Below are 22,750 nucleotides of genomic sequence, written 5' to 3' on the forward strand. Positions count from 1 at the left end.
TCTTCTCTCCCTCACCTGCACCATCATTGTTGTTTTGTCTTCTAACTTAAAAAAATAAACAAAACTCTCTACCTGACTCCCCCCTCCAGCTACTGTCCCATTTTTCTCTTTCCCTTTACAGCAAACTTCTTGAACGAGTTGGCTAGGCTCACACTCTAAATCCCCTCCTCTTATCCATTCTGGTACCCACTATTAACAGGCTTTATCCCCAGGACTGCACCAAAACCACCCTTGTCCAAGTCACCAATGAACTGTGCTCACCATCCGTTCTCTCCTGGTTGACCTAACAGCAGTGCATAGATACTTCTTCCTCTGATGCTGTCTTTTCACTTGGCTCAGGGACCCCACTCGCTCCCAGCTCTCCTCAAGCCCCTCTGCTGGTTCCTCCTCTGCTCCCTGACTTCTTATCTGGGAGCAGCTCCAGGCTCAGCTTGGGTCCTCTGCTGCCCCTCCTCGTGCCCACCCAGCTGCATGGCTTCAAGCCCCATCTATGTGGCTTCCAAATTCTCTCTCAAACCCAGTCCCCTCTCCTGATCTCTAGGCTTAAATGTCAAACTGCCTACTTGATATCTACACTTGAGCCTCTAACACATACCCAGACTAAGTCCCAAAGTGAACTCTCTCTCTCTCTTCCTCTGCACATCCTCTGTTCTTTGACATCTCAGCTAATGGCTAATCCATCCTTCCAGCTGGCTTAGATCAAAATGTCTTGAAATTACCTAGACTTCTCTCATTCTCTCACCTTTCACCCATTCCAGTAGGGAAATACTATTGATCGCACCTTCAAAATACATCAAAATACAAAATACATTAATTCTTCAACACAACTGGGTTTGTTAAGCACCTTCCTATATACATAAGACCCACCTTCAAGGGCTTGCTGGCTCTCTCCGGATAAATCAGTTCAATCACCAGTGTCATCCTGAGCCAAGCCACCATGACCTCTCACCTGAATGATTGTGTCATGAGCTCCTAACTGGTCTCCCTGTTTCTGTCCTTCCTTCTGTCATCCATTCTCAACATGGAAGCCAGAGGGATCCCGTTGGAACCTGCGTCAGGCTCTTTCACTGCTCTATTCAACACCCACCAATGGCACCACCTCGCTCAGAGGGAAAGCCAGAGTCATCACTGTAACCAGGCCATCCTGACTGATCACCCTATCACCTCCTCTCTCCCCTGTCACAGACTCTGCTCCAGCCACACTGGCCTCCTTGCTGCTCTTCCAGCATGGACACCCAGGCCTCTGCCTCTGACACTCTGCCCAGATATATGTGTAATTCACCTTTTCATCTCCTTTACTCAAAGGTCACTGAACGACCCCCCCATCACTTCTGCTTGCCCTCCCCACCTCATCGGTCTCCACTGTGCCCTCCACCATCCCACCTACGAGGGGCTTCCTTGCCTTGTTTGTTGTCTGTCTCCTTTACTAGAATGCACATTCCAAGAGAGCATGGACCTTGTCCGTCCTACTCACTGCTGTGTCTCCAGCCCCTAGAACACATCCTTGAGTGAATGACTGGCTGCTTGAATAAATGAATGAATGCCCAGACAAGAGGCACTCCATCCAGGCCACCCTTGGGCAGGCCATCAGCAGTAACCAGCTCCCCTGACCCACAGGCCGGGCTGTCTGCTGACTGCAGCAGGCACGCTGCCCACGTGTGCCTGTCAGAGGTGGCCGCTGTCTGCCAGAACGAACATGCCTGAAAGGGCTCACAGGCTCCGTTATTAAACAGCAAAAGAAGGGCTGATCCTCTAAGCCTCCTTTCCAGGGGAACCCAGGCTAATAAGAGCTTTGCCAGGAAACCTCAGAGGCTGACGGAGCCCCCCTGCCAGTGCCCACACTTGTCCAGACATGTCTGCCACCGCTAACCCCTGGGATCTCTGTGTTTCCTCTGTACTTCTGGTGGAAGGGAGATAAGCGCCTTTGATGGCGGTTCCTGATGCAATTCTTGTGAATTCTTGGGCGCACAGGCTGAGAAGTCTGATAAGTGCTGGGCCAGGGAGGATGGGGGGTACTGGTGGAGGGGCAATCTGGGTTCCAGGTGGGATTCTGCAAACGGTCCCCCTTCTGAGCAAGCACAGGGAGAGACAGAGAGACAGAGACAGACAGACAGGCAGGCACATGTGCGGGTCAGGGATCAGCGCAGGGAGACCACGTGCCATACGGCAGCGCCCTGCACGGGCTGCGACAAAGCACAGCCTCGGGTCAGAACAGCTGCCTCCACTTCTCAGCTCTGCTCCTGACTTACGGGCAAACTCCTTAGCTTCTTTGACCTTTAGTTTCCCTTCTTTCCTTGTTTCATTCAGTTTCTGATTTTTTTTTGTATAGTGAAACATGCAGACGTTCAGAAAGTATTAAAACACCTACATACAGACACGCGCAGTACTGCAAAGGCACACCTGTGTCACGACGGCTGCCTTCCTGGCTCGTATGCATTTCTCTGCTTCTCTGCTGCCTAATTATCTATCCATAAATAATACCGTTTCCTTCTGCCCTATTTTTTAATTTACATAAATGGAACCACAGCACGTTCTCAGGCTCCCCTAGTCTCCCAGCATGTTTTTTGGATTCACGTGTGCTGTTGGGTGGAGCTGTAGTTCATTCGTTCTCATTGCTGTTTTCTGTTCTAAGACCGAATCATCCTTATTTCTCCATATCATTGCTCAACCCTTAGTACTTTTTGTAACTCATTTAAAAAGTCTCTACCTACCCAAGATCATAACAGTGTTCTCCTTTCCCCAGCGCTCAAAGGTGCCGCCGGTCATAAATCCAAGTCCACCTGCATGGGCATTGCCTCTGGACCCTATTCTGTTCCACAACCGGCTCACTTTCAACCATCTTGCACCAAAGGAAGCCCACGGAGGCTGCAGAAGTTCCCAGGCGGGCTTGGGCTTTCCCAGGCCATTAAACTGGGGCTGTGGGTCAAAGGTGCTGCAATCGCCAGCAGGCAGGGAGGCCCTGGCTAACAGCCTGGGACCATTTATGAAGCCCCCAAAGGTGAGCTTCTGTTCCTGTGATACACGGAGAGAGAGGACGTCCTGGCTCGTGTGGTCTGAAGACGGCCAGCCCGAAGGCCCCTGTCTCCACACTTGGCAGGGAGTTAGTGGCCCCAGCCCAGCCAGCATGGTGATCCCTTCTAAAAGCTCTTTTTGTGAAGAATTCCCAGGGACAGGGACCTCCAGAGACAGCTACTGCACAGCTGGGTGGCGTCTGTCTTTTCCTTGTGCCCTGTGGCTGGCCCATCAGCAAAACCTGCAGCCCCACTTTCAGAACACACAACGGCTGACCATTCTTTACTGTCTCCTCCACATCTCGCCTGCCCAGGCCGGCACCCTTCTCCAATGACTGTCCCATCCTGCTGCGACCACTCTTGTCTCTCTATGGCCCACCCCTCACATGATGGCCAGAGGGCTTTTCTGTAAGTATAAGTCATGTCTGTCCCCTGCTGAGAGCCCTCCCTGGTGCCCCATCAGTTTAGAACAAAATCTGAAATCCCCACCATGTCCCCGATGCCTCGCCTCAGGTCCTCCACCGCCCAATCCTCACTCCCTCAAGCCCTCTGGCCTTTCTTTGAGTCTTCATGTTCCCACGGCCCATTCCTACCCCAGGGCCTTTGCACTTGCTGGTCCTTCCACCTGTATGCTCTTCCTGTGCCTCCCCTGGCTCTCCTGGTGACTCCATTAAGTTGGCTTAATGAACAACACCTAATACAACATCCCCTCGGTCCTCCCACTTACTCTTCTTTGCTCGCTGCTTTTCTCCCTACTGGACATGACATGTCACCTGCCTATCGTCTGTCCCCCCGGGACAATGGAGGCAGGGAGGGCAACCTCTATTTGGTTTACCACTGAATTCTTAGTGCCTGGAATACTACTCAGCACATTTTAGGCACCTAATAAAAATGCAGAATAAAGGAGGAGGTGGGTAAATGGCAAACTTTGTTTTCAGGTCAGAGACAGGGAATGGGTTTTGTGGGCCGTGCAGGGGCCACAAGGCATGACAGAGGGAAGGATGCGGTACCTAGCCATCTGCTATGACTCCTCAAGTGCCCACTTCTGGCCTAAGTGCAGACCACCACATACACGCCCAGTGTTCAGGGTGGGTCTGGATGCAGGGAGACAAGGACACACAAGCCACAGGACTCTCTGATTGGAGGAGGGCATTTTGCAAAGTGGCCCAGATCTCCCCTGCCAGGACCTGCTTGGTCCACAGAGGGGTGACTCCTGAGGGCTGGCAGCAGAAGACGACACTGCCCGTCTGCCGGACGAAGCACAGAGCTCGGCCAGCGGGTCCTCAGTGAGAGGGGTCTGGCAGGCGCGGGGCCGGGTGAAGGGGCATGATTACCTGGAGACAAGGGTTCTAGAGGGTGAGCATGCGAGCTACGGGCAGTACCTCCGCCAAGCGGGGCCCAGATGACCCGGCGGATGGCCTGCACCCAGTCCTCCATGTCCCGCTGGGAGCTGGCCATGAGCAGGAGCGCCTCGGGGTTGGCCGGCACCTTCTCCCTCTCCCCGGCTCCACCTGCAAGACAGGGAGAACAGGCTTACAGCAGGGACCTCAGCGACACTGGGGTGCCTCCCCCACAGGGCTCTCTCCAGCCCTGACACCAGCTGGCTTTTATTCCCGGGGGTGTGAGAAGGCTGTTTCCCCAAAACCGCCCTGCAACAGCCATGCTTTTTGGTTCTACATCTGCACCCCATCACGTTCACGCCTCACACGTCTGTCTTTCGAGCCCCCTTGGGTTTCTTTTCTCCCTTCGTCTTCTTTGTTATTGTTCTGTATCAAATCAGAAATAATTAAAACCATCCCGGGCCACTATTAGGAAAAAGCACTTAGGTGTGACACCAGCTCAGAGAAGGTCAGACGCCAGAGAAGCTTTGTTACATGTTTTACTTAAGTCATCTTTGCACGTCTTTCTTTTTTTTAAGTTGTGAATTTATTTTAGAAAAATTTTTAAATGGAAGTACTGAGAATTGAACCCAGGACCTTGTGCATGCTAACCATGCACTTTACCACTAAGCTGTACCCACCCCTCCCCACCCCAACTTTGCACATCTTAAGCACATAGTGCAGTGTCACTGTGTGCCTTTAACAGGGGCTCTGACATCACAGCCTGCCCTCCCCCGGGGTGAAGATGAGACCTGATTCTCCATATGTATTAACGTTACAGAGGCTTGATGTTAAATCAGGATGGAGCAAACACTCCAGAACCCTCCGCCTGCCCTCCCCACTCACATCTAGATAGTGGATCATTATCTAAATGCAGAAAGAGGGAAAAGCTTGGATGAACTGCCTTTTCCCCTCCGGTAGCTCCAGTGGTCCTGGCGTTTTCATGTGTAAATGAATTAATCTTTGAAATGGACAGAGAACAATTTATACCGAGCTGAAGGATAGAAAACACAGTCCGTTTAAGGGATTTTCAAGAATAATCTTGTTTTTACGCCCCATTTCCCATCCCACAACATGTAACTCACCATTAACTGCTAAGGTCCCAGAGCCTCAGATCCTAACTGGGACCACCTGCTGGTGGGGTGAGTCCCAGGGAATTCTGTGTTCCCAAGGGGGTAAGAACGGTGAGACCCAGGCTGCTTCTTGCTAAAGCCTGCAGCCCAGGGACAGGAGTAAGTTCTTATTGAGCACTGGTATCTGCCTTCCAGGGAACTCCAGAGCAGTCTGTGACCCTTCCAAGTGAACAAAGCTGACAGACACAGCCGCCCTCCTGGGACTCTGCGGGGGGTACTGTTACTATTTGCATTTGATGGGCAAGGAAACTGAAGCACAGAGTGATTAAGGAACTTGTCTGAAGTCACACAGCTAATAGAGCCTCCGGAAAGGAATTCAGCCCTGCTGGCACCTTGATTTGAGTCCAGTGAGACCTGTGTCAGACTTCTGACCTACAGAACATAAGATAATACATTCGTGTTGTTCAAGCCGCTAAGTTTGTGGTAATCTGTTACAGCAGCAATGGAAAACTAACACAGACAGTTTCTGTTGCTGTGTCTTTGAGGTCACAAGTCTTTTCATTTTCTCTGTCTAATCTGTCATCAATCCTATCCAGTGTATTTTTTCTCTCGTATATTGTAGATTTGAGCTCTAGAAGTTTAAGTCTTTAAAAAAAATCTTTCATGTCTCTACTTAACTTTCTGAGCATAAGAGATACAGGAATAAAAACTGTTTCAATGTTTCTGTCTGCTAATTCTAACATCTGTGTCACTCCTGGGTTGGTTTCAATCGATCATTTTTATTTCTCCTCATTACAGGTCATGTTTTCCTGAGTCTTTGTATTCCTGGTATTTTTGGTTAGGAGCCAGACATTGTGATTTTTAAAGGGTTAGGTGCTGGGTATTTTTGTATTCCTCTGAAGATATTTATTTAAGCCTTTTTCTGGGATGAAGTTAGGTTACTTGGAAAGGGTCTTATCCTTATAGATTTTGCTTCTAAGATTTATCAGGTGGGTACAGAGTTCTCAGTATGGAGCTAACTAGTCCCCACTGCTGAGAGGAAACCCTTCTGTGTGTTCCATGCAAGGCCCAGGAGTCGTGAGGTTTTCCAGGGTGGCAGGTGGGAAAAGGCACTCTTCCCTGCCCTGTATTAGAGCGGTCGGTGTTGCTTCTGACCCTTTCCAGTGGTTCCTTCCTCAGTCTCAGGTTAATTCCCTTATATGCACAGGGTGACAGGTTCCCAAGGGAGTTTCCTCTCTGAGCAGCTGTTTCCTCCTTGGTATTCTACCCTGAAAACTCTTAGATACTTTGGTCTCCCTTGCTCCTTGATTGCTGTTTCTTTAACTCATGGAGTCAATCCACTGGGCTCCACCTAGGTCCCCTTCCTGCATCACAGCCTGAAAATTTTCCCAGGCAGAAAGCCAGGACTTGTATACAGCTCATCTCATGGGTCCCCCATCTCTTGGGGGTTCACAGTCCTTCCCTGCCTAATGTCTATCTAGTGTCTTGAAAAACATTATTTCAATGCAACACTGTAAACTGACTATACTTCAATAACAAAAACAAAACATTATTTCATATTATTTGTCTTTTTGGGGGGGGGGTTGTTTTTGGTGAGAGTATTAATCGGTCCCTGTTGCTCCATCTTATCCAGAAGTGAAAGTCCTATGACCACGGCTAAGGGCCCAGTGTATGTAAAACACTGTGTAAGACACACCATCACATTTAGTCTTCATAAACACTGTATGAAGCAGGAGTGTTACTGACCCCATTTTACAGATGAAGAAACTGAGGCTTGGAGAAGTTAAACCCTTAGCTCACCAACAAACAAGAAGAGGGGCCAAGATTCAGCTTGTTCAACTATAAACTCAATCTCTTTTTGCAGTGTAAAGCTCCCTCTATGTTCATGGCGAGGAATACAAGAAAGATAAAATAGGTCATCACAGCAAACGCTGGGATATTCTACAGCATTTAATTGTGCATGCCTACCTTTTCCTCTGTTCCTTAGGAAAGATTAGTACTAGCTTTAGTTAAGGCAAAAAGTCGTAACCGCAATATTTCAGGAAGACATGCACCATGAAAAATGGGGGTCTCTTGTTACTGTCTCCGGTCTTCCCCTTTTCTTTTATTAAGGAGTTTGTGTGGCCACGGTGTTCCCATCCCACCCTGCCACATATCCCAGGCATTTGAGGCCCTCTAGAATGGTGCTTAGAGCCCCACGGGGGTCCATCACTCAGCTCCACCAGGGGGAGTGCCGTGACTTCCCCAAATGTCAGTCACACACCCGTGGGGTGAAGACAATGAAGGTGCCTACCTTTTTGGGAGAATGAAATGAGCTATTCCCTCAGCTTAGCACCTGGCATCTAACAAGCAGGCGCTAAATATTCACTTTTATTATCACACTCAATTAAATGCAGTCTAGAGCAGAATTTCTCCACCTCAGCACCACCGATGTTCTGGGCCAGATATTTCTCCCTTGGGGCGGTGGGGGGCTGTCATGCGTGGTAGGATGGTGGGTGGCATCCCGGGCTGCCACCCACTAGATGCCAGTAGCAGCCTCTCCCTCCCTCCCTTGACAACCGAAAAGTTCTCCATCCATATGTTGCCAAATGTTCCTTAGGAGGCAAAACTGTCCCCAGTTGAGAAGCATTGATGTAGAGCAACCAGATCTATACTTCCTATGTGGCTAAATGACCTTTAAGATTCTATAGTTGTCCTGGGCATATATCCAAAGAAAAATATAATTTGAAAAGACACATGCACCCCCAACGTTCCTAGCAGCACTGTTTACAATAGCCAAGACATGGAAACAACCTAAATGTCCATCGACAGATGACTGGGTAAAATAGTTGTGGTATATTTATACAATGGAATACTACTTGGCCATGAAAAAAGGATGAAACAATGCTTTTTGCGGCCACATGGATGGCCCTAGAGATTGTCATTCTAAGTGAAGTGAGCCAGAAAGAGGAAGAAAAATACTATATGTATCACTCATATGTGGAATCTAAAAAAAAAAAAAAAAAAAAGACGAACTTATTTACAAAATAGAAATAGACTCACAGACATAGAAAAGAAACTTATGGTTACCAGGGGGGAAAGGGGTGGGAAAGGATAAACTGGGGGTTTAAGATTTGCAGATACTAACTACTGTATATAAAATAGATAAACAACAAGTTTCTACTGTAGAGCACAGGAAACTATATTCAGTATCTTGCAGTAACCTACAATGAAAAAGAATATGAAAACAGGAAATTGACAAAACACTGTAAACTGACTATAACTCAATAAAATAAAATTAAAAAAAGAATATGAAAACAAACATATGTATGTATATATGTGACTGAAACAGTATGCTGTACACCAGAAATTGACACAACATTGTAAACTGACTATACTGCAATAAAAAAAGAATGCAAAAAAAAAAAAAAAAAAAAGATTCTACAGTTGTATGACATCCCTCCCAAAAGCACAGCATGGCTTGTCTGAAAACCATCACCACCTGCATCACACCGGCTTCCTCCTGTGTTCCTATCTCAGAGCTGGGCAACCGGGTGCCCCAAGCGCACAGTGGGGAGTCACCTGGCCTTTTCCCTCCCCTCATCCCCACACTAATCCATACTGTTCCCTCATTGAGCTCATCCAGTCTCAGGGCTTTAACTGTTGTCCCTATGCTGATGACTTCCAAATTCACTGCTCTTCTGCCCTCCAGACCTCTATCCCCCACCCCTCAGCTCCACTAAGATGGCTCCAGGCCTCTTCCACTCACCAAATATGGAACCCCTCTCCAGGTCTGCCACCCCTCTCTTTCCTGGGTGAGGGCAGCTCCGCCTTCTCGTTACTTAAGTGGAAACCAGACCCATCCTCAGCTCCACTCTCTCATGTCTCCTATCAGCAGTTTCTGTTGCCTCCTTCTTCAAAATACATTCCAATTCTGACCACTTTTCACTGTCCCACCTGGCCCGAGCCCATATCATCTCTCCTCTGGATCAGTGGCATGGTCTCTAGGCTCCCTCCCTTGCCCTCTATGACCTGTTCTCAAAACATCAGCACAGTGACCCTGTTGAGACCCACACCAGCTCACAATCCCACAGCGGCCCCCCTCTCAGCAAAGTCTTTGCAGTCACTTTCCAGGGCCCTGGCCCCCTCAGCCGCTACTCCTCCGGCCTCACGGCTGCTCTCTGCTGTTCCCCGGACAACCAGACACCTGCCTTCCCTCTGCCCTTGCTCTTGCCGGGAAAGCTGTTCTCCCAGACACCGCCATGACTAGTGCCCTCACCTCCTAATAGCCTTTCCTCAAATGTCACCCTGGGGAATCCTTTCTGACCACCCTATGTAAACCTCACTTCTCATCACCCATTGCAACCTGGGACCCTCCCCGGTCTTAATTTTTCCATAGCCCTTATCACAATCCAGCACACATGCAGTTTATGGGTTTACATAATATGTTTATTTATACTGTATATTTTCCATGCATTCCTCTTCTGTCTGTTTCATAAGGCACCCCAGCACCCCAAGCAATGCGTGGCATGGGGAGGGCGTGCACGGAACTGTGATGAATGGAAAAGCAAGAGCTGCAGCAGAACCGAGGTGATAGGCACTCACTCTAAGGGAGGCACGATGTTAACGAATTGATGGGAAATGGTGTCATCATTCCCATTTTAAAGGAAAAAAAGCAAAAGTCCAGAGATGTTAAGAAACACGTCCAAGCTGTAAAATCAGTGAACCAGGACCCCAGGCAGCCCGGCTCCTAACCTTGACCTCACTCTGCGCTCACTACGTCAGCCTGGGGCTTGTGGAAGGGGCAGGCCCCTAAGTGACCCAGCAAGGACCCTGCCCAGCTTGTCTTGTTCCCAGCTGGGCTTTCTTCCCCCCGGGGCTCTGGGATTTAAAACCTTCCTTTTGTGCCGGAGTCTCTCTTCGCACCCATGCAAGGGGCTCTGGGGAGAGGAGGTGACTCCAGAACACAGCAGATCCTGGCAGGGCTTCCAGGACAAGATCTACCTTTCACCCTTTCTGTATAAGAATTTTCATAATAAAAAGAAACAGAGTCAAGGACACCAGCAAGCCCATTTTGTGAACATAGTAGCTCACAGGACCCTTTCTATGGCATTCAGGTCGAAAAGCTGTCCTTCTGATGTAATTAATCAAATGATATCTGAATTAGCTAGGGATTTAGAGGAAATGTTTACAAAATACAAGAAGTCACTATTTAAAGGTGACAACAGAAGCAATGTACTAAGTGTCACAGGGACCACCAGCATCCTACTGACTGCCCAGGGGAGCGGGGAGCCCTGGGGAGGGCCCCAATACTTGGGTTCTCAGGGGTGAAGGCCAAGTGTGGGGAAGCAGCTGTGCAGAGCAGCGTAATTCAATGGAAATATTATGTGAGCCACAGGCAATTTCAAATGTCTTAGTAGCTACATTTAAAAACCAAAAAGCTGGTGAACTCATTTTGAATGCTATATTTTGTTTATCCCAATACATCCAAAATAATATAATTTCTTTCAACACATAATCAGAAACTATTGAGATATGATATACATATGTATTTTTTTGTACTAAGTCTTCAAAATTTAGTGTGTATTTTGTACTAACAGCACATGGGGACTAGCCACATGTCAAGTGCTCAGTAGCCACATGTGGCTGGTGGCCCCGGGCCTGGGCAGCTGTCAGACAGCATAGACGGGGGCTGCAGAGGAGGGGAGAGCCCACCGCCCCCAGACTTCCTGAGACGGCTCGTGTGTTTGCACATGCACGCACTTGCTCGTCCAGCTCTGGGTAACGTCGAGAAGCCAGCATGGTTTTTCCTCCCCTGCCTATCCCTGCCAGGCTGCCCCAGGCTGAACCAGAGCAGAGGTGCAAGCATCCCACGAATCTCTGTCATCCTGTCTTCACTCAATTTCTCTTGCTGGCAGTCACTGAACGCCACTTGCCCTTCCAGGGTTAATCACCACCCCCAGCCTGGTGTCCCTGCAGCCTGCCCTTGACCCTGGCTGTCCACTTACCCCTGGGCAGACGCCTGCTCCTCTTCAGATGCCTGGCGAGGCAGAAAGGCATGGTGTAAGAAGTGGTGGGGCCGTGGCGGCAGGAGCGGCAGCCAAGCTCGGCAGGGCCAGGGACAGATGCCAGGTGCACGCGGGCTGGCAGTTCGGGTTTGTTCGTGTGGCTGGAGGCAGAGGCTGCAGCCTCTGGGCTGTCTGTGCTCTGCCAGTGGGCGGAGGGTGGGGGGGGACCAGGCACTTTTTGTCTGCCCTGGGGAACTTCTGTACTTCTCAGTGCCCCAAAGCCGGGACTATCCTGGGCGGAGCGGGGCGAGGAGGAACAGCTGGGTTCCTGCGGGGCCCTCCAGCTGGTGCTGGTGCACCATCTGCCCTGGTTTCCTACAACGGAAATCCCTGGGCAGGTCCCAAGCACCGACCACCTTGCACATGCCAGCTTGCATTCTAGGACTGAGAGCACACGGAGTGCCACCTGGCTGCCTTTGGGTCCATCCCTTCCCCCAGCATGCGAGGGGCTGAGAACATAGGGCCAGACCCCTGACCCCACCAGCTTTGTGCCTCTGGGTCCTCCTCTCCAAGTGGAGACTCAGGGAGCCTTCCTCACTGGGTTGGTGGAGACTAAATGAATACGTGGGAGAAAGCTGATGGAACGTTAAGTGCTTACTGGCCACCTACTCTTTTTACGTTTCCGTCTCTTCATCAGCAAAATGAGGCCAATAACTGGACCTGCCTCTTGAGGTTCTGGTGAGGGTTGAATGAAACAAGGATGCCAGAAGTTGGGCATGGCACCTGTCCGTGCTTCCTACGTGCCATCTGTAGAGACCATCATCCCTATGTTACGGCAGGGCAGCCGGAACTCCAGAAGCTTCCAGTGGCCCAGGGCCACCCGGCTAGGAAATGGCACAGCAGGATTTGGATTTAGCAGTTTGGGGTTCCTTCCATGAAATCAGCTGCTACCCTTATGGTGCACCCCCTGACCCTCAGGATAAAGAGCCCGAGACAGCCCCCTTGCCCAGCCTGGCTGCCTCTCCGGTATCACTCACTCCTCCCAGCGCAGCGTCAGGAGCCTGGACCACTGGCAGCTCCGAAGATAACAGCTTAAGGGCTGGCAGGGTGGGGGGCTGGGGGGGGGGGCAGGGGCAGTGGGCACCAAACTCTGGTGAGAAAGTACAGGGTGAGGGGCTACACTTGTGTTGATGCCACCTGTTTACCTGCCTTCCTTTAGATGGAGCCTTCCTCAGCACGGATGTACCCAAAGCCAATGCTCTGTTTAGTGCAGACGCACTGGCCGCGTCGCCACCAAAGTCAGTGACAATACAAGCATGTCCACCATCACCACTGTTATTTAACATTTCCTGGAAGTATGTGCCAGTGCAATTAGATTAGAAAGAAAACATAAAACTATAAAAGCTGGAGGGGAGGGCCTGGTCTTATTACTATTTGTGGTTATTATTTATTTGTGTGGAGAGCCTAAGTCAATAAACTGAAAATCCATCACAAGCAATGAGAGAATTCAGTACAGTAGCCAGATACAAAATTAATACACAGAAACCACAATCTGTTTATAAATTAGAAGAGACAGAAATGCATATCATCTGTCATAAGTAGGAAAACTCAAACAGAGATGCCAATTTCCCCAATTTAGTCCATAAATCAGCACAATAAAATACAATCGTATTTCTTTTTTAAATTAGGCAAGTTGAGTCTAAAATTCTTAAGTAAAAATAGCAAATGCATTTTTGTAAAAAAAAAAAAAAGAATAGTGAAATCAGACCAGCCCTAGCAATTACTAAAACAGAGTGAAATATGCAGCTGCGATAATTAAAGCAACGCAGTACTGCCCAACATGAAAACAGACTCAAACACATTTGGGAGCTTGGAATAGAATTAGGAAGTTATTTCAAAGGGGCCAATACAAGATGGATTCTTTAGTAAATGGTATAAGAACAATTGAACAGCCACCTAGAGCAAAATTACCAAGTTGGAAACTTATACCCCATCTTACAACAAATAAAAAAAAAATCATGATGGTTCAGAGATTTAAAGATAAAAAAATGAAATCACGAAGTACCAAGATCCATTGTGGGAGAAATTTTGTTTAATCTCGAAGTGGGAAAGGTCTTTCTAATTTGACTCCAAAACCAGAGACCACAAAAGAGAATCTCACTACAGGAAAGTTAAAAACATTTGCAAGGCAAAGAAAAGACAGTGAAAAGACAAATGACAAAAGGAGAGGGGTATATATTCATAAAATGAGATGCTTTGCAGGTATTAAAAAAAAGGAGGATGCAGCTTATGCTCAGAATGTTCTCTGCTAGATACTGTTAAATGAAAAAGCCAAGGAAGGAATAACATGCTACCATTTTTGCAAACGAAGGGAGGGAGGAAGGAAAAACAGAAATATTCCTGTTTGTGCAAAATACCTCTGGAAGGAGACAAAGACATTGGGAGCAGCAGTTCTTTGGGGCGGAAAGTGGACAGATAAAGGAAAAGGGGGCAGGGAGGCCGGCTTTTGGACTTTTGATATTTGTACCATGTTATTTATTTGAAAAAAATAGATGAAAATGGAGTTTAATAGAAAGTGACAAGTAGGAAAGAAATCTCACATCCCCTGTGGGCTGTGGGCTGCAAGCTGTGCAGAGTGGAGGATGGGGGTGGATGGTGGGCACGCTGGCACCTGGGAGTCCCTCAGAGCCGGGTGACCAGCTGACCGAGGGGTGTGGGGCTCACAGCTGGAGGACTGACCCGAGGGGGATGGGTGAGGAAAGGGGACAGACCCTTACCAAGCTGGTAATAAAGATTTTCGCACCACTTCTTTGTGCAACATAATTTGACAATAGAGTGGACCTCCCTTATCTGCGGGGGACACACCCCAAGACCCCCAGCGGATGCCCCAAACTGCAGATAGTACCAACCCCTGTATGTCTGATATTTCTCCTGTACATATATACATGCCTGTGATTAAGTGTAATTTATAAATTAGGCATATTAAGAAATTAACAATAACTAGTAATAAGACAGAACGGTTATAAAAATATCCTGTAATAAAAGTTATGTGACTGGGACACCTTGACAGTCGATTGGATAACCACGAGGGCTGCTCAGTGACTAAGGGGCCGGCAGCTTATTCTGTGTGGCTCTGCTGGACCAAAGGGTGACTAACCCCTCCGTGGGACACAGCAAGACAGCACGAGACTTCAGCACACTACTCAGAACGGCGTGGATTGTTCTAAAGCTGATGTCTTGTTTATTTCTGGAATTTTCCATTTAACATATTTTCAGACCACAGTTGACCGCAGGTAACTGAAACCACAGAGACCGAAACCACCACGGAAAGCCAAACCATGGATCGGGGTGGGGGCACTACTGTATCTCTCAAAATTTTAAATGACTCAGCCATCCTCCCTAGGGGATTTACCCTTCAGATAAATTTGCACTTGTGCATAATTAGGAGGCAGTGAGAAAAACAGGGAACAACTTAACCGTCCATCAAGTTAAATAAATAATGTCGTTTTGCTCTTTTGCTAGGGGGAGGGAGGAAGTAATTAGGTTTATTTATTAATTTTTTAATGGAGGTACTGGGGAGTGAACCCAGGACCTCGTGCATGCTAAGCATGTGCTTTACCACTGAGCTATACCCTCCCCCTAAATAAATAATGTGCTGGTTCAGTAAACGATGTCCATTCAAAAAAAAGTGGTGGTGGAACTATGTGATATGGAGTGACGTATTATTATGTGGAAAAAGCAAAATACCGCGGGAAGCACATGCTGCCATTTGTATAAGAGGGACAAGGACACACAAGGGCGTGGACACACAAGGGTGCCCATTTCTGAAAGGACAAGCAGGACCCGGGGACCCGGACTTGCTTCAGGGGAGGAGGTGAGGGGCTCAGGACACGAGGCTTGCTTTTCACCACAGGCCCTTTGAAGTGTTTGCATATGTTATCACAGGCACAGAGCGCTTTCTTGAATAAAAATTGTTTCTTTTCCTTGTTAAGAGAGGTGGTGGCCCCTGGGTTTGGCCCTGCAGAATCAGACCTGCCCTGTGCTTTGAGTACTTTTCGTTTAGGAAAAGGTCCCGAATGTCCTGCAATCGGTTTGCGGTCCAAGTTCCCCTTTGGCCAGCCTAGCCCCACAGCGGTTTCATTTCTCCAAACCAGCATCTCCCTGGGAAATCTTCTTTTGTGGTTCTGGGGATGTTTGCGTTTTTAGGGAATCCGTGCAGCACCCCATGGGAAAACTGGGGCTGTGACTTTTCTCACAGGGACAATTGCGGAAGTGAAGGAAGGGGCCAGCTGGGGAAGGCTCAGGCCCGGCCAGAGGGTCCCCTCTGAAGCACAAGGCCGGGCTCTCCCTTCCCTGGCAAGAATTCCACACCATAGCCCCTCTCTTCTGCCTTCAGGACATTTGCCCGGTCACTGCTTCCCACTGGGGCTCCTTTTGATTGGCTGAGGGGACCGTTTCAGCCCCTCCAGCTAGTCTCCATAGTGGACCCCCCAGGTACTCTGCCCTACTTCTTGTGCCCAAGATATACCACATACTTCATGTCTTATTGTCTTTGCACATGCTGTTCCCTCTTCTTGGGCTCCCTTCCCCTTGTGTCCACCTGGAAAACTCCTACCCATTCATCAAGACCCAGCTCAAATATCCCCACTTCTCCATCACCTTCCCTAACTGTTCCCCCCTCACCCACTCCCAGTTTTCCTTCTCCCACTCTCCCCTCCACAAAAGGCGTTTTGAATGTCTACCACGTGCCACACACTGGGCCATGTGCTGAGGACACAGCAGTGACAAAACCATGAGTCCCTGCCTCTTGGAGAAGGCAGCCAAGCTGGGGAGACAGGCTTGAACCATTATCACAGAAGCAAAACCACCGTGGGGAGCAAGAGCTAGGGAGGATTCCCGAGGGGAGGTCAGGGTGGGGGTCAGGGTAGGGGTAGGGGTGGGGTGGGACAGCCTCCCACCCACAGCTCTGCCCGCCTGGCTCTGGGCCTGGCCTGACCCGGCCCCCTGCTGTCTCCTGACCTGCCCGAGAAGCCAGGCCTTAGCAGCAACATAGCACTGCCCAACTGGAAAACACCACTAACTGTCAGGGCACTGCCCACCCACCCCTCACCTCCATTTTAAAATAACTTTTGGGCAGGAAAAAAAAAATAAGTTAAAAATAGCAACATGTGGAAATGGAATATGCCAGTTTCAGATGAAGAGCTGGTTCTGAACTGTTCCAGGGTGGGGAGGGTTGTGGGGGAGGAGGGGTGGGCCTGGCACTTGGAGGTGAGGGGAAAATATGTGATTTATGCTCAGGGACCTGGAAGGAATGATTATATTACATTATAAAATATTATATTATCAAATTTATAAAATATTAAATAAATAACAGAACAAAAGTTATAAAAATAAAAAATGAAATTTAAAATATATATTATATTATAAAAATGGAAAATAAAGGAACATTCATTGCCCTAAGAAAGGAAAAGGGAACATTTATGAAGTTCGACTTCCTTACATTCCTTGTACACCATTAGACCCAACCTCTCCTATGAATGTGCACAGGGATATTTATTTCTACCATGTTACAAGCAACGCCAGCTGCAGAGGTAACAAGGGCCCCCAGCTGTAGCTTTACTGGTCCTGCCGCCCCCACACTGCTTGCAAAGGCGGGCACCCCACAAAGCGACTCCAGGAAGTCAATGGTCTGATCGTATTACCGCCCCTACTATGTGCAGGAGAAGCTGGGGCTGGTGGGAGGGTTTCCCAAGCCCTAGGAATCTAGTAAGTGATGGAAGCTTGATTTGCACCGAAGACCCTCCCCAGCCTCCTCCCAGCCCCAGGTTCCCACCCTCCTGGGTCTCCCCTTCAAGGCTTCTCACACCTCTCCTGACCCCTAACGGAGGGCTTCGTCCAGGTGGGCGCTTCGGCATTTGTTAAACCAATGACTAAAGCACGCAGTGGGCTGGCAGGAGCTGTTATTAACTGTGGGGGCCTGGCGCCTTTCCCTACCTCACGTTGCTGCTGAGAACGTTTTCCCTAATACCACGTGGTGTCTTAGCCTGGGTTCCTCCAAACCAAAGCCAGAGACTGGGCTTGGGAAGCAGGGCAGGGAACAGAACAGGAAAGCAGGGACAGCCCACAGGGACGCCGGATCCAGCTGGCTGCTGTTTGGGAGCCTGGGGCCTCCACCCTGGTGGGATGGTCAGTGCAGCCTTCCAAAGGGTGTATCAGAATTGCCAGCCTGGGGACAAAAGGGGAGAGGTACCCATGGGCTCCAGTCAAGTGCGGTCCCGGGGGTGTTAACTTCCCTTTCCCCCTCCCCCAATCCCTCTTCCCCACCCCACCCCCACAGCCCTTCCCCCTCCTTCCCTGCAGGCTTGACCTGTGCAGGAGACTTCAGGCAGGCTGGGCCTGGTCTAGCCTGCATGTGTAGGGAGCCTCTTTCTTTCAGTGAGGCAACAGATACTCCTCAAGACCCTACTGTGTGCATGGCATGCAGGGGAGGGGTGGAGGGGGTGCCTAAGTAAAGAGGACAAGCAAGGCCGTGCCCTCCTGGAGCATACTCTTTGGGAAAATGGACAAAGGATGAGGGAGCAAATCAGGGAAGGAGGGAGCTCAGATGGGGTGACTGCAGCCGAGATGGGGTAGGGTTGCCCATCTGATCGGAAAAGTCTGTCTGAGGGGTCCTTGAGTTGAGAATTAAGTGACTAGAGGGGCCAGTCCAGGCACAGAGGGTTGGGGGGTGGGCAGCAAGTGCAAAGGCCCTGAGCTGGGAAAGGTCCTGAGGTCCTTGGTGTATCTTAATGCCCCCAATGGGGCATAAGTGGGTCCAGAGGCAGCTAGGAGGTTCTGGCAGGTGTTTGGGGGGAGAAGCGGTGGCGTGGGTGAAGGGGTGACGATCACCTGGGTTCAGGATGTCTTGGTCTCGGTGGTGATCCAGAGGAAGTGTTAGCACAAAGGTCAGCCTCTGGGGCTCCAAGCCTCTGCCCTTCCCCCACCGGCCCTGGGACATAAGTGGAGCCAAGGCAGGCACGATACCCAGTGCCAGTGGGAGGAGGGGGTGTCCTGAGTCCCACCACATCCAGCTCGCTGTCTCCAGAAACTGCACATTTTAGACTAAATTTAGAAAATAAATAAAAATCACTTTGTGATTGTAAGCATCAATTATAAAAATGCCAGTGACATCCCCTCACCCCCCTCACAGCTGATTCCCACCTCAGGCTCAAGCCCAGCTGCTTGTAAAGCACAGTCCCCAGGATGCTGCTCTGACTCCCCTTTCCTGGCTGTTGGCTCCCTGTGCCCAAGCCCCGCAGTCTGGCATCATGGGGGAATGCCCGGGCCACGGGGCAGGGGCTGACCATCATCCAAGGTCCCGGACTAGAGCCCTATCATTGACACCAGCCCGTGCCTACATCGCCACCTCTCCTTCTACCGGAAGGAAGTTCCTGTTTGTCCCCCGATGTTGGATGCCGCCCCCCTGGACAGGGGCTTCAGAACCGCTGCCCGGAAGGACATTCTACGGTCCTCTCATCACACAACCCACCAGGCACCAGGCTGGGGACGGGGGACACAGAGATGAAGCCCTGGTCCTCAGGGAGCCAAGGGCAAGCAGGTCAGCCACAGACTGGGAAGCAGCCCAAGACGCCAAATTAGCAACAGGAAGGACAGCTGCCCTTTCCTTTGGGGAGGATGCACTGCCTCTTTACTCTTTATTATGGAGATGGCGGTAAGCCCCTTCCCCAGTTCTGCATCACAAAACCTCGCCATCACAGGAACTCTTCCTAGTGGGGGGAAACACCGACGGCCGGGAGAGGTGGGGGAGGGGGGTTCTTACCATTTCTGCCTCCCCTGGAGGTGAGTTCAGACCCCCTCCCTGAGGCCAGGGTGGAGGCAGCCTCCGCAGAAAGCCAAAGGCTAGAAGGAGCTCCTCTGGCTGGAGTAGGGGGGCTGAATGAAGAGACTGGGGCTGGGGAAAGTGACCTGCCAAGCAGGGGTTACGTGACCAGGGCCTAGGGAACTCCAAGCCCATGATCTACCCACCCAGTACTGTGCACTCAATCCAGCCGCCTCTGTTCCTTTCTGCCTCCGCTATCCGGCCCCGCGGAGCCACAAAATCTATGCTGGGCACATGAGAAATTCCTTAATTCGAGCTGGACCCCATGGATCTCTTTCTGATGCTCTTTTCTTCTTTGCATGGTTTTCCCCATATGTGGGCCCACCTCCAGCAGGTGTGTGAGACCTCAGGGCTTTAGCTGAGGTCTCCCCACCCTCTTCTTAAACCAAATTCTTCAGGATTTTTAAAAAAAACAATATACTATTTTTATAAGTGGCCTCCTTCCTGGACGCCAGGTATAAACAACCAGACAAGAAGTCTTGCCAGTGCCAGGATGGAGGTTTAATCTGTTCACTGTTACCCAGCACCACTCCCCGGCACAACTCCAGGAGGCAGCCATTCACATGGTAGTAGAAGTTCCTGGAACCTTCTGGGGGCAGCCATTTAATAATACAGTTTTAATAAATGGCACCCCAGTGGCTGACATTCACACTGTGGTTTAAGTGCCTGCCCACCTCCTTCCCTGGGGCAGCCATTCTCATTGTAGTCTAAAATGAATGGCGCCCTCTGGAGGCCCCACTCCACACTGCAGCTTCTGTGAATCCCTCCCCTGCTGGAGTTAACATGGTGGCCTCCATGTTCCCACATTTAAGCCTCAAAGCAACCTTGAGGAAGGTCTTATCTTTCAGCATCTTACAGAAGAAAACTACCTCAAACTCCCAGCCAGAGGTCAGAGCTGAGATTTTTATGCTTCATCTATTTGTTGTCCAGTGCTTTTCCCTTCAGCAGAACTGGCAGCGCTGGGGAGCAAAACCTCAACTCATCCAGCCTCTCCGGGCCTCCTGCCTACCACAGTCCCACAGCAACCCTCAGACTAGGCCTTGTGAATCCCATTTTCCTGGTGGGGAAACTGAGGCATGAAAATGCCGAGTCTCTTGCCTGAAGTCCTGCAGCCAGTGAGTGACCTGGGCCTGCCTGTCTCAGAGAAGGCCTGCTTCCCAGGGCTGCCCTGCCTTCCACCAGGATGGTCAGAATCCAATTCAACTGCCAGGACTCAAATGCGGTGGTGGCCACCGTCCACACTGAGGTGGGTGTTGTCCTTTACATGGTGTGCTTCGAGGACCCCCAAACCATCCCTGGGGTGTCAGTCTCTCACCTGACCCTCACTCCAAACAGATCTCCCCTGACAGGCAGGCCCTTGTCAAGGGTCACACCCCATGCTGGCTTGTGTAACTGATCACAGGGTGGCCCAGTGTCCCTTGTGAACAGCTGTTAGTAGACACTCGTCAGGGACCTGCAGAGAACATTTAAAAACCCACCACTGGGGCCTGGCTGGCGCAGCTGCTCAAAGAGGGAGCTGCTGGCCTGGCTGCCAAGCCTTTCAGGGCAGTGAGGTCTCCCTCCAGCCACTCCCAGACACACAGGAAGGCCCACTGCAGGCCCTTCGCCTCGGGTACAGGCTAGGACAGCTAAGCTGCCTCCTTTCTGTATAACACATGGTGCCATTGGGGGAAAAGAGAAAAACTGAAAAGTCATCAAACACTATGAACAGATGGGCACCGCACCTGGGGCTCGAGCCACACCTGGAGGGGCCACAGGAAGGTCTGGCCAGAACATCACTACCTGGCTGGCAGCTGCGTGAGGGAGGGCCTGGAGGTTAAGTGTAGGGGACACAGCACACAGTCCCGTTGGCACGGTAAAGGCTCTGAGAGGTCCACCGGCTCTGAGAGGTCCACCAGCAGAGAAAACGCTCGACTCCACTCAGCTCCACTCAGCTCCTCCCAGGGACCGCGAAACGCATTGCCAATGGCAACGCCTGTTAACCTCCTAAGAGATCCCAAGAACATGTGTTCCTGAGAAGATGCTGCGGGCGCTGCTGAGGTGGGGAAGAGAAAGGGCACTACTATGCCACATATCGTGATGGAACAGCATGGACACAGAGGGAGGAAAGGTGCCAGAGCCCTGCCTTCTGCATGCAAACAGCTTCATCCCTGTGGGTCCCTCCCTGATGCCCCTCCCTCATCTTTGCTCCTGTCCATCCACCCAACTGTCTGTCCTTGAGCAAGCCTGGGTGTGGCCTGATGACAGGGTGGACTAGACCTGGCCTCCTGGGGAAAGGCTACTGTAAACAGCACAGCCTCATTTACGGAGAGCCTAGTGCCCTCTTCCACTCCCGCCGCCGGCCAGCCTGGCCCAGGATGCGCTGCAGGCCAGCGTGGGGGACCAGAGCCCATGCCATGCCGGGCCCCACGGGGCCTCGCCTGCCCGGGAGCACCCAGGACGGGGAGAACCCCAGCTCCCCGCAGCTCCCCGCCCGTCAGTAGGGCGGAGGGACGCCCTCCAGCCGAGGCCAGATCGGGATGCCCAGCACAGCAGAGCTTTGTTCCAGCCTCCACCATCCATCGCCGTGCAGACGCTCCCTGAATGGCACTGTTGTGGTATTTTAAGAAGATTCTACAAATAGCACTAACTCAGAATGGGCCTCAGAGCCAGCGCATGAATGCTGCAGGCGAGGGCGGGCCAGCCTGGGAGCTCGAGCCAGGACAATGGGGCCTCACAGGGGAGGCAGGGCAGGATGCTGGGTGACCCGGGCCTTTTCCGGGGCTCCGTGGCCTCATTTCCCCCAGACTCACCCAGCGGCGCCCCCTCCTCCATTGCCCGGTCCTGGTCAGTGGCTTCTCGGGAGTTTATTGGGAAAGAGCAATTCCCCAGCCCCTCTGAATAAAGAAAGGGGCTGCAACATCCTTTCGGCGCCTGCTTCTCCCAGATTTCCAGAGATTTCATGCACTGATGGTGTCCTGCGGGTCATGGAGGAGGGGGGCACAGGAAGGAAGGATGTCCTTAGGTTTTCATGAGAAATCACTTTATTAGGTAGTCAGAGAAACCTCAGGACCCACAGTCCTAGCAGCCAAAGACCTTTAACTGGAATCTTTCCAAAAGAGTCCATTCTTGAGACTTGAAAGACAGCTGAGGGAAGAGAGAAACAGCCTGGATTTTGGGGTCATGCAGACCTGACCGGCGACATTTGGGTGGCCAGGGGCAAACTATTTATCTCTCAGTCTCGATGTCTTCATCTCCAAAATCCACAGTATCCAACGACCCTGGCGGGGAAGGTTGAGGAGTTGGGAGGCAGCGCATGCGCTGTGCTTGGCACCGACAGAGCTCAGCAAACTCAGCCTCTCCTCCCTCCCAGATGAAAGACCGTGTATTTAACGCCATGCATAAAACGTTTCTGAACTTGGTGGAGAAACCTGGCAGGCAT

At 50.7% G+C, this 22,750-nt stretch overlaps 1 protein-coding gene across 8 annotated transcripts in view; it reads right to left on the reverse strand.

Moving 5' to 3' along the window:
• The window catches only part of ARHGAP22 (Rho GTPase activating protein 22), a 179,599-nt gene that overhangs the window by 27,382 nt on the left and 129,467 nt on the right, over window positions 1–22,750 (reverse strand). For 5 of the 8 annotated variants that reach the window (XM_074374358.1, XM_074374357.1, XM_074374359.1 and 2 more), the window contains one exon: window positions 4,346–4,522. In XM_074374358.1, coding sequence (XP_074230459.1) covers window positions 4,346–4,522 — 177 coding nt within the window. Of the gene's footprint in view, window positions 1–4,345; window positions 4,523–11,450; window positions 11,686–22,750 lie in introns of those variants that run through there. The other 3 variants (XM_074374362.1, XM_074374364.1, XM_074374360.1) reach the window with 3 other exon arrangements.

This window comes from Camelus bactrianus, chromosome 11 (assembly GCF_048773025.1).
Source record: "Camelus bactrianus isolate YW-2024 breed Bactrian camel chromosome 11, ASM4877302v1, whole genome shotgun sequence".
In the NCBI taxonomy this organism is placed as follows: Eukaryota; Metazoa; Chordata; class Mammalia; order Artiodactyla; family Camelidae; genus Camelus; species Camelus bactrianus.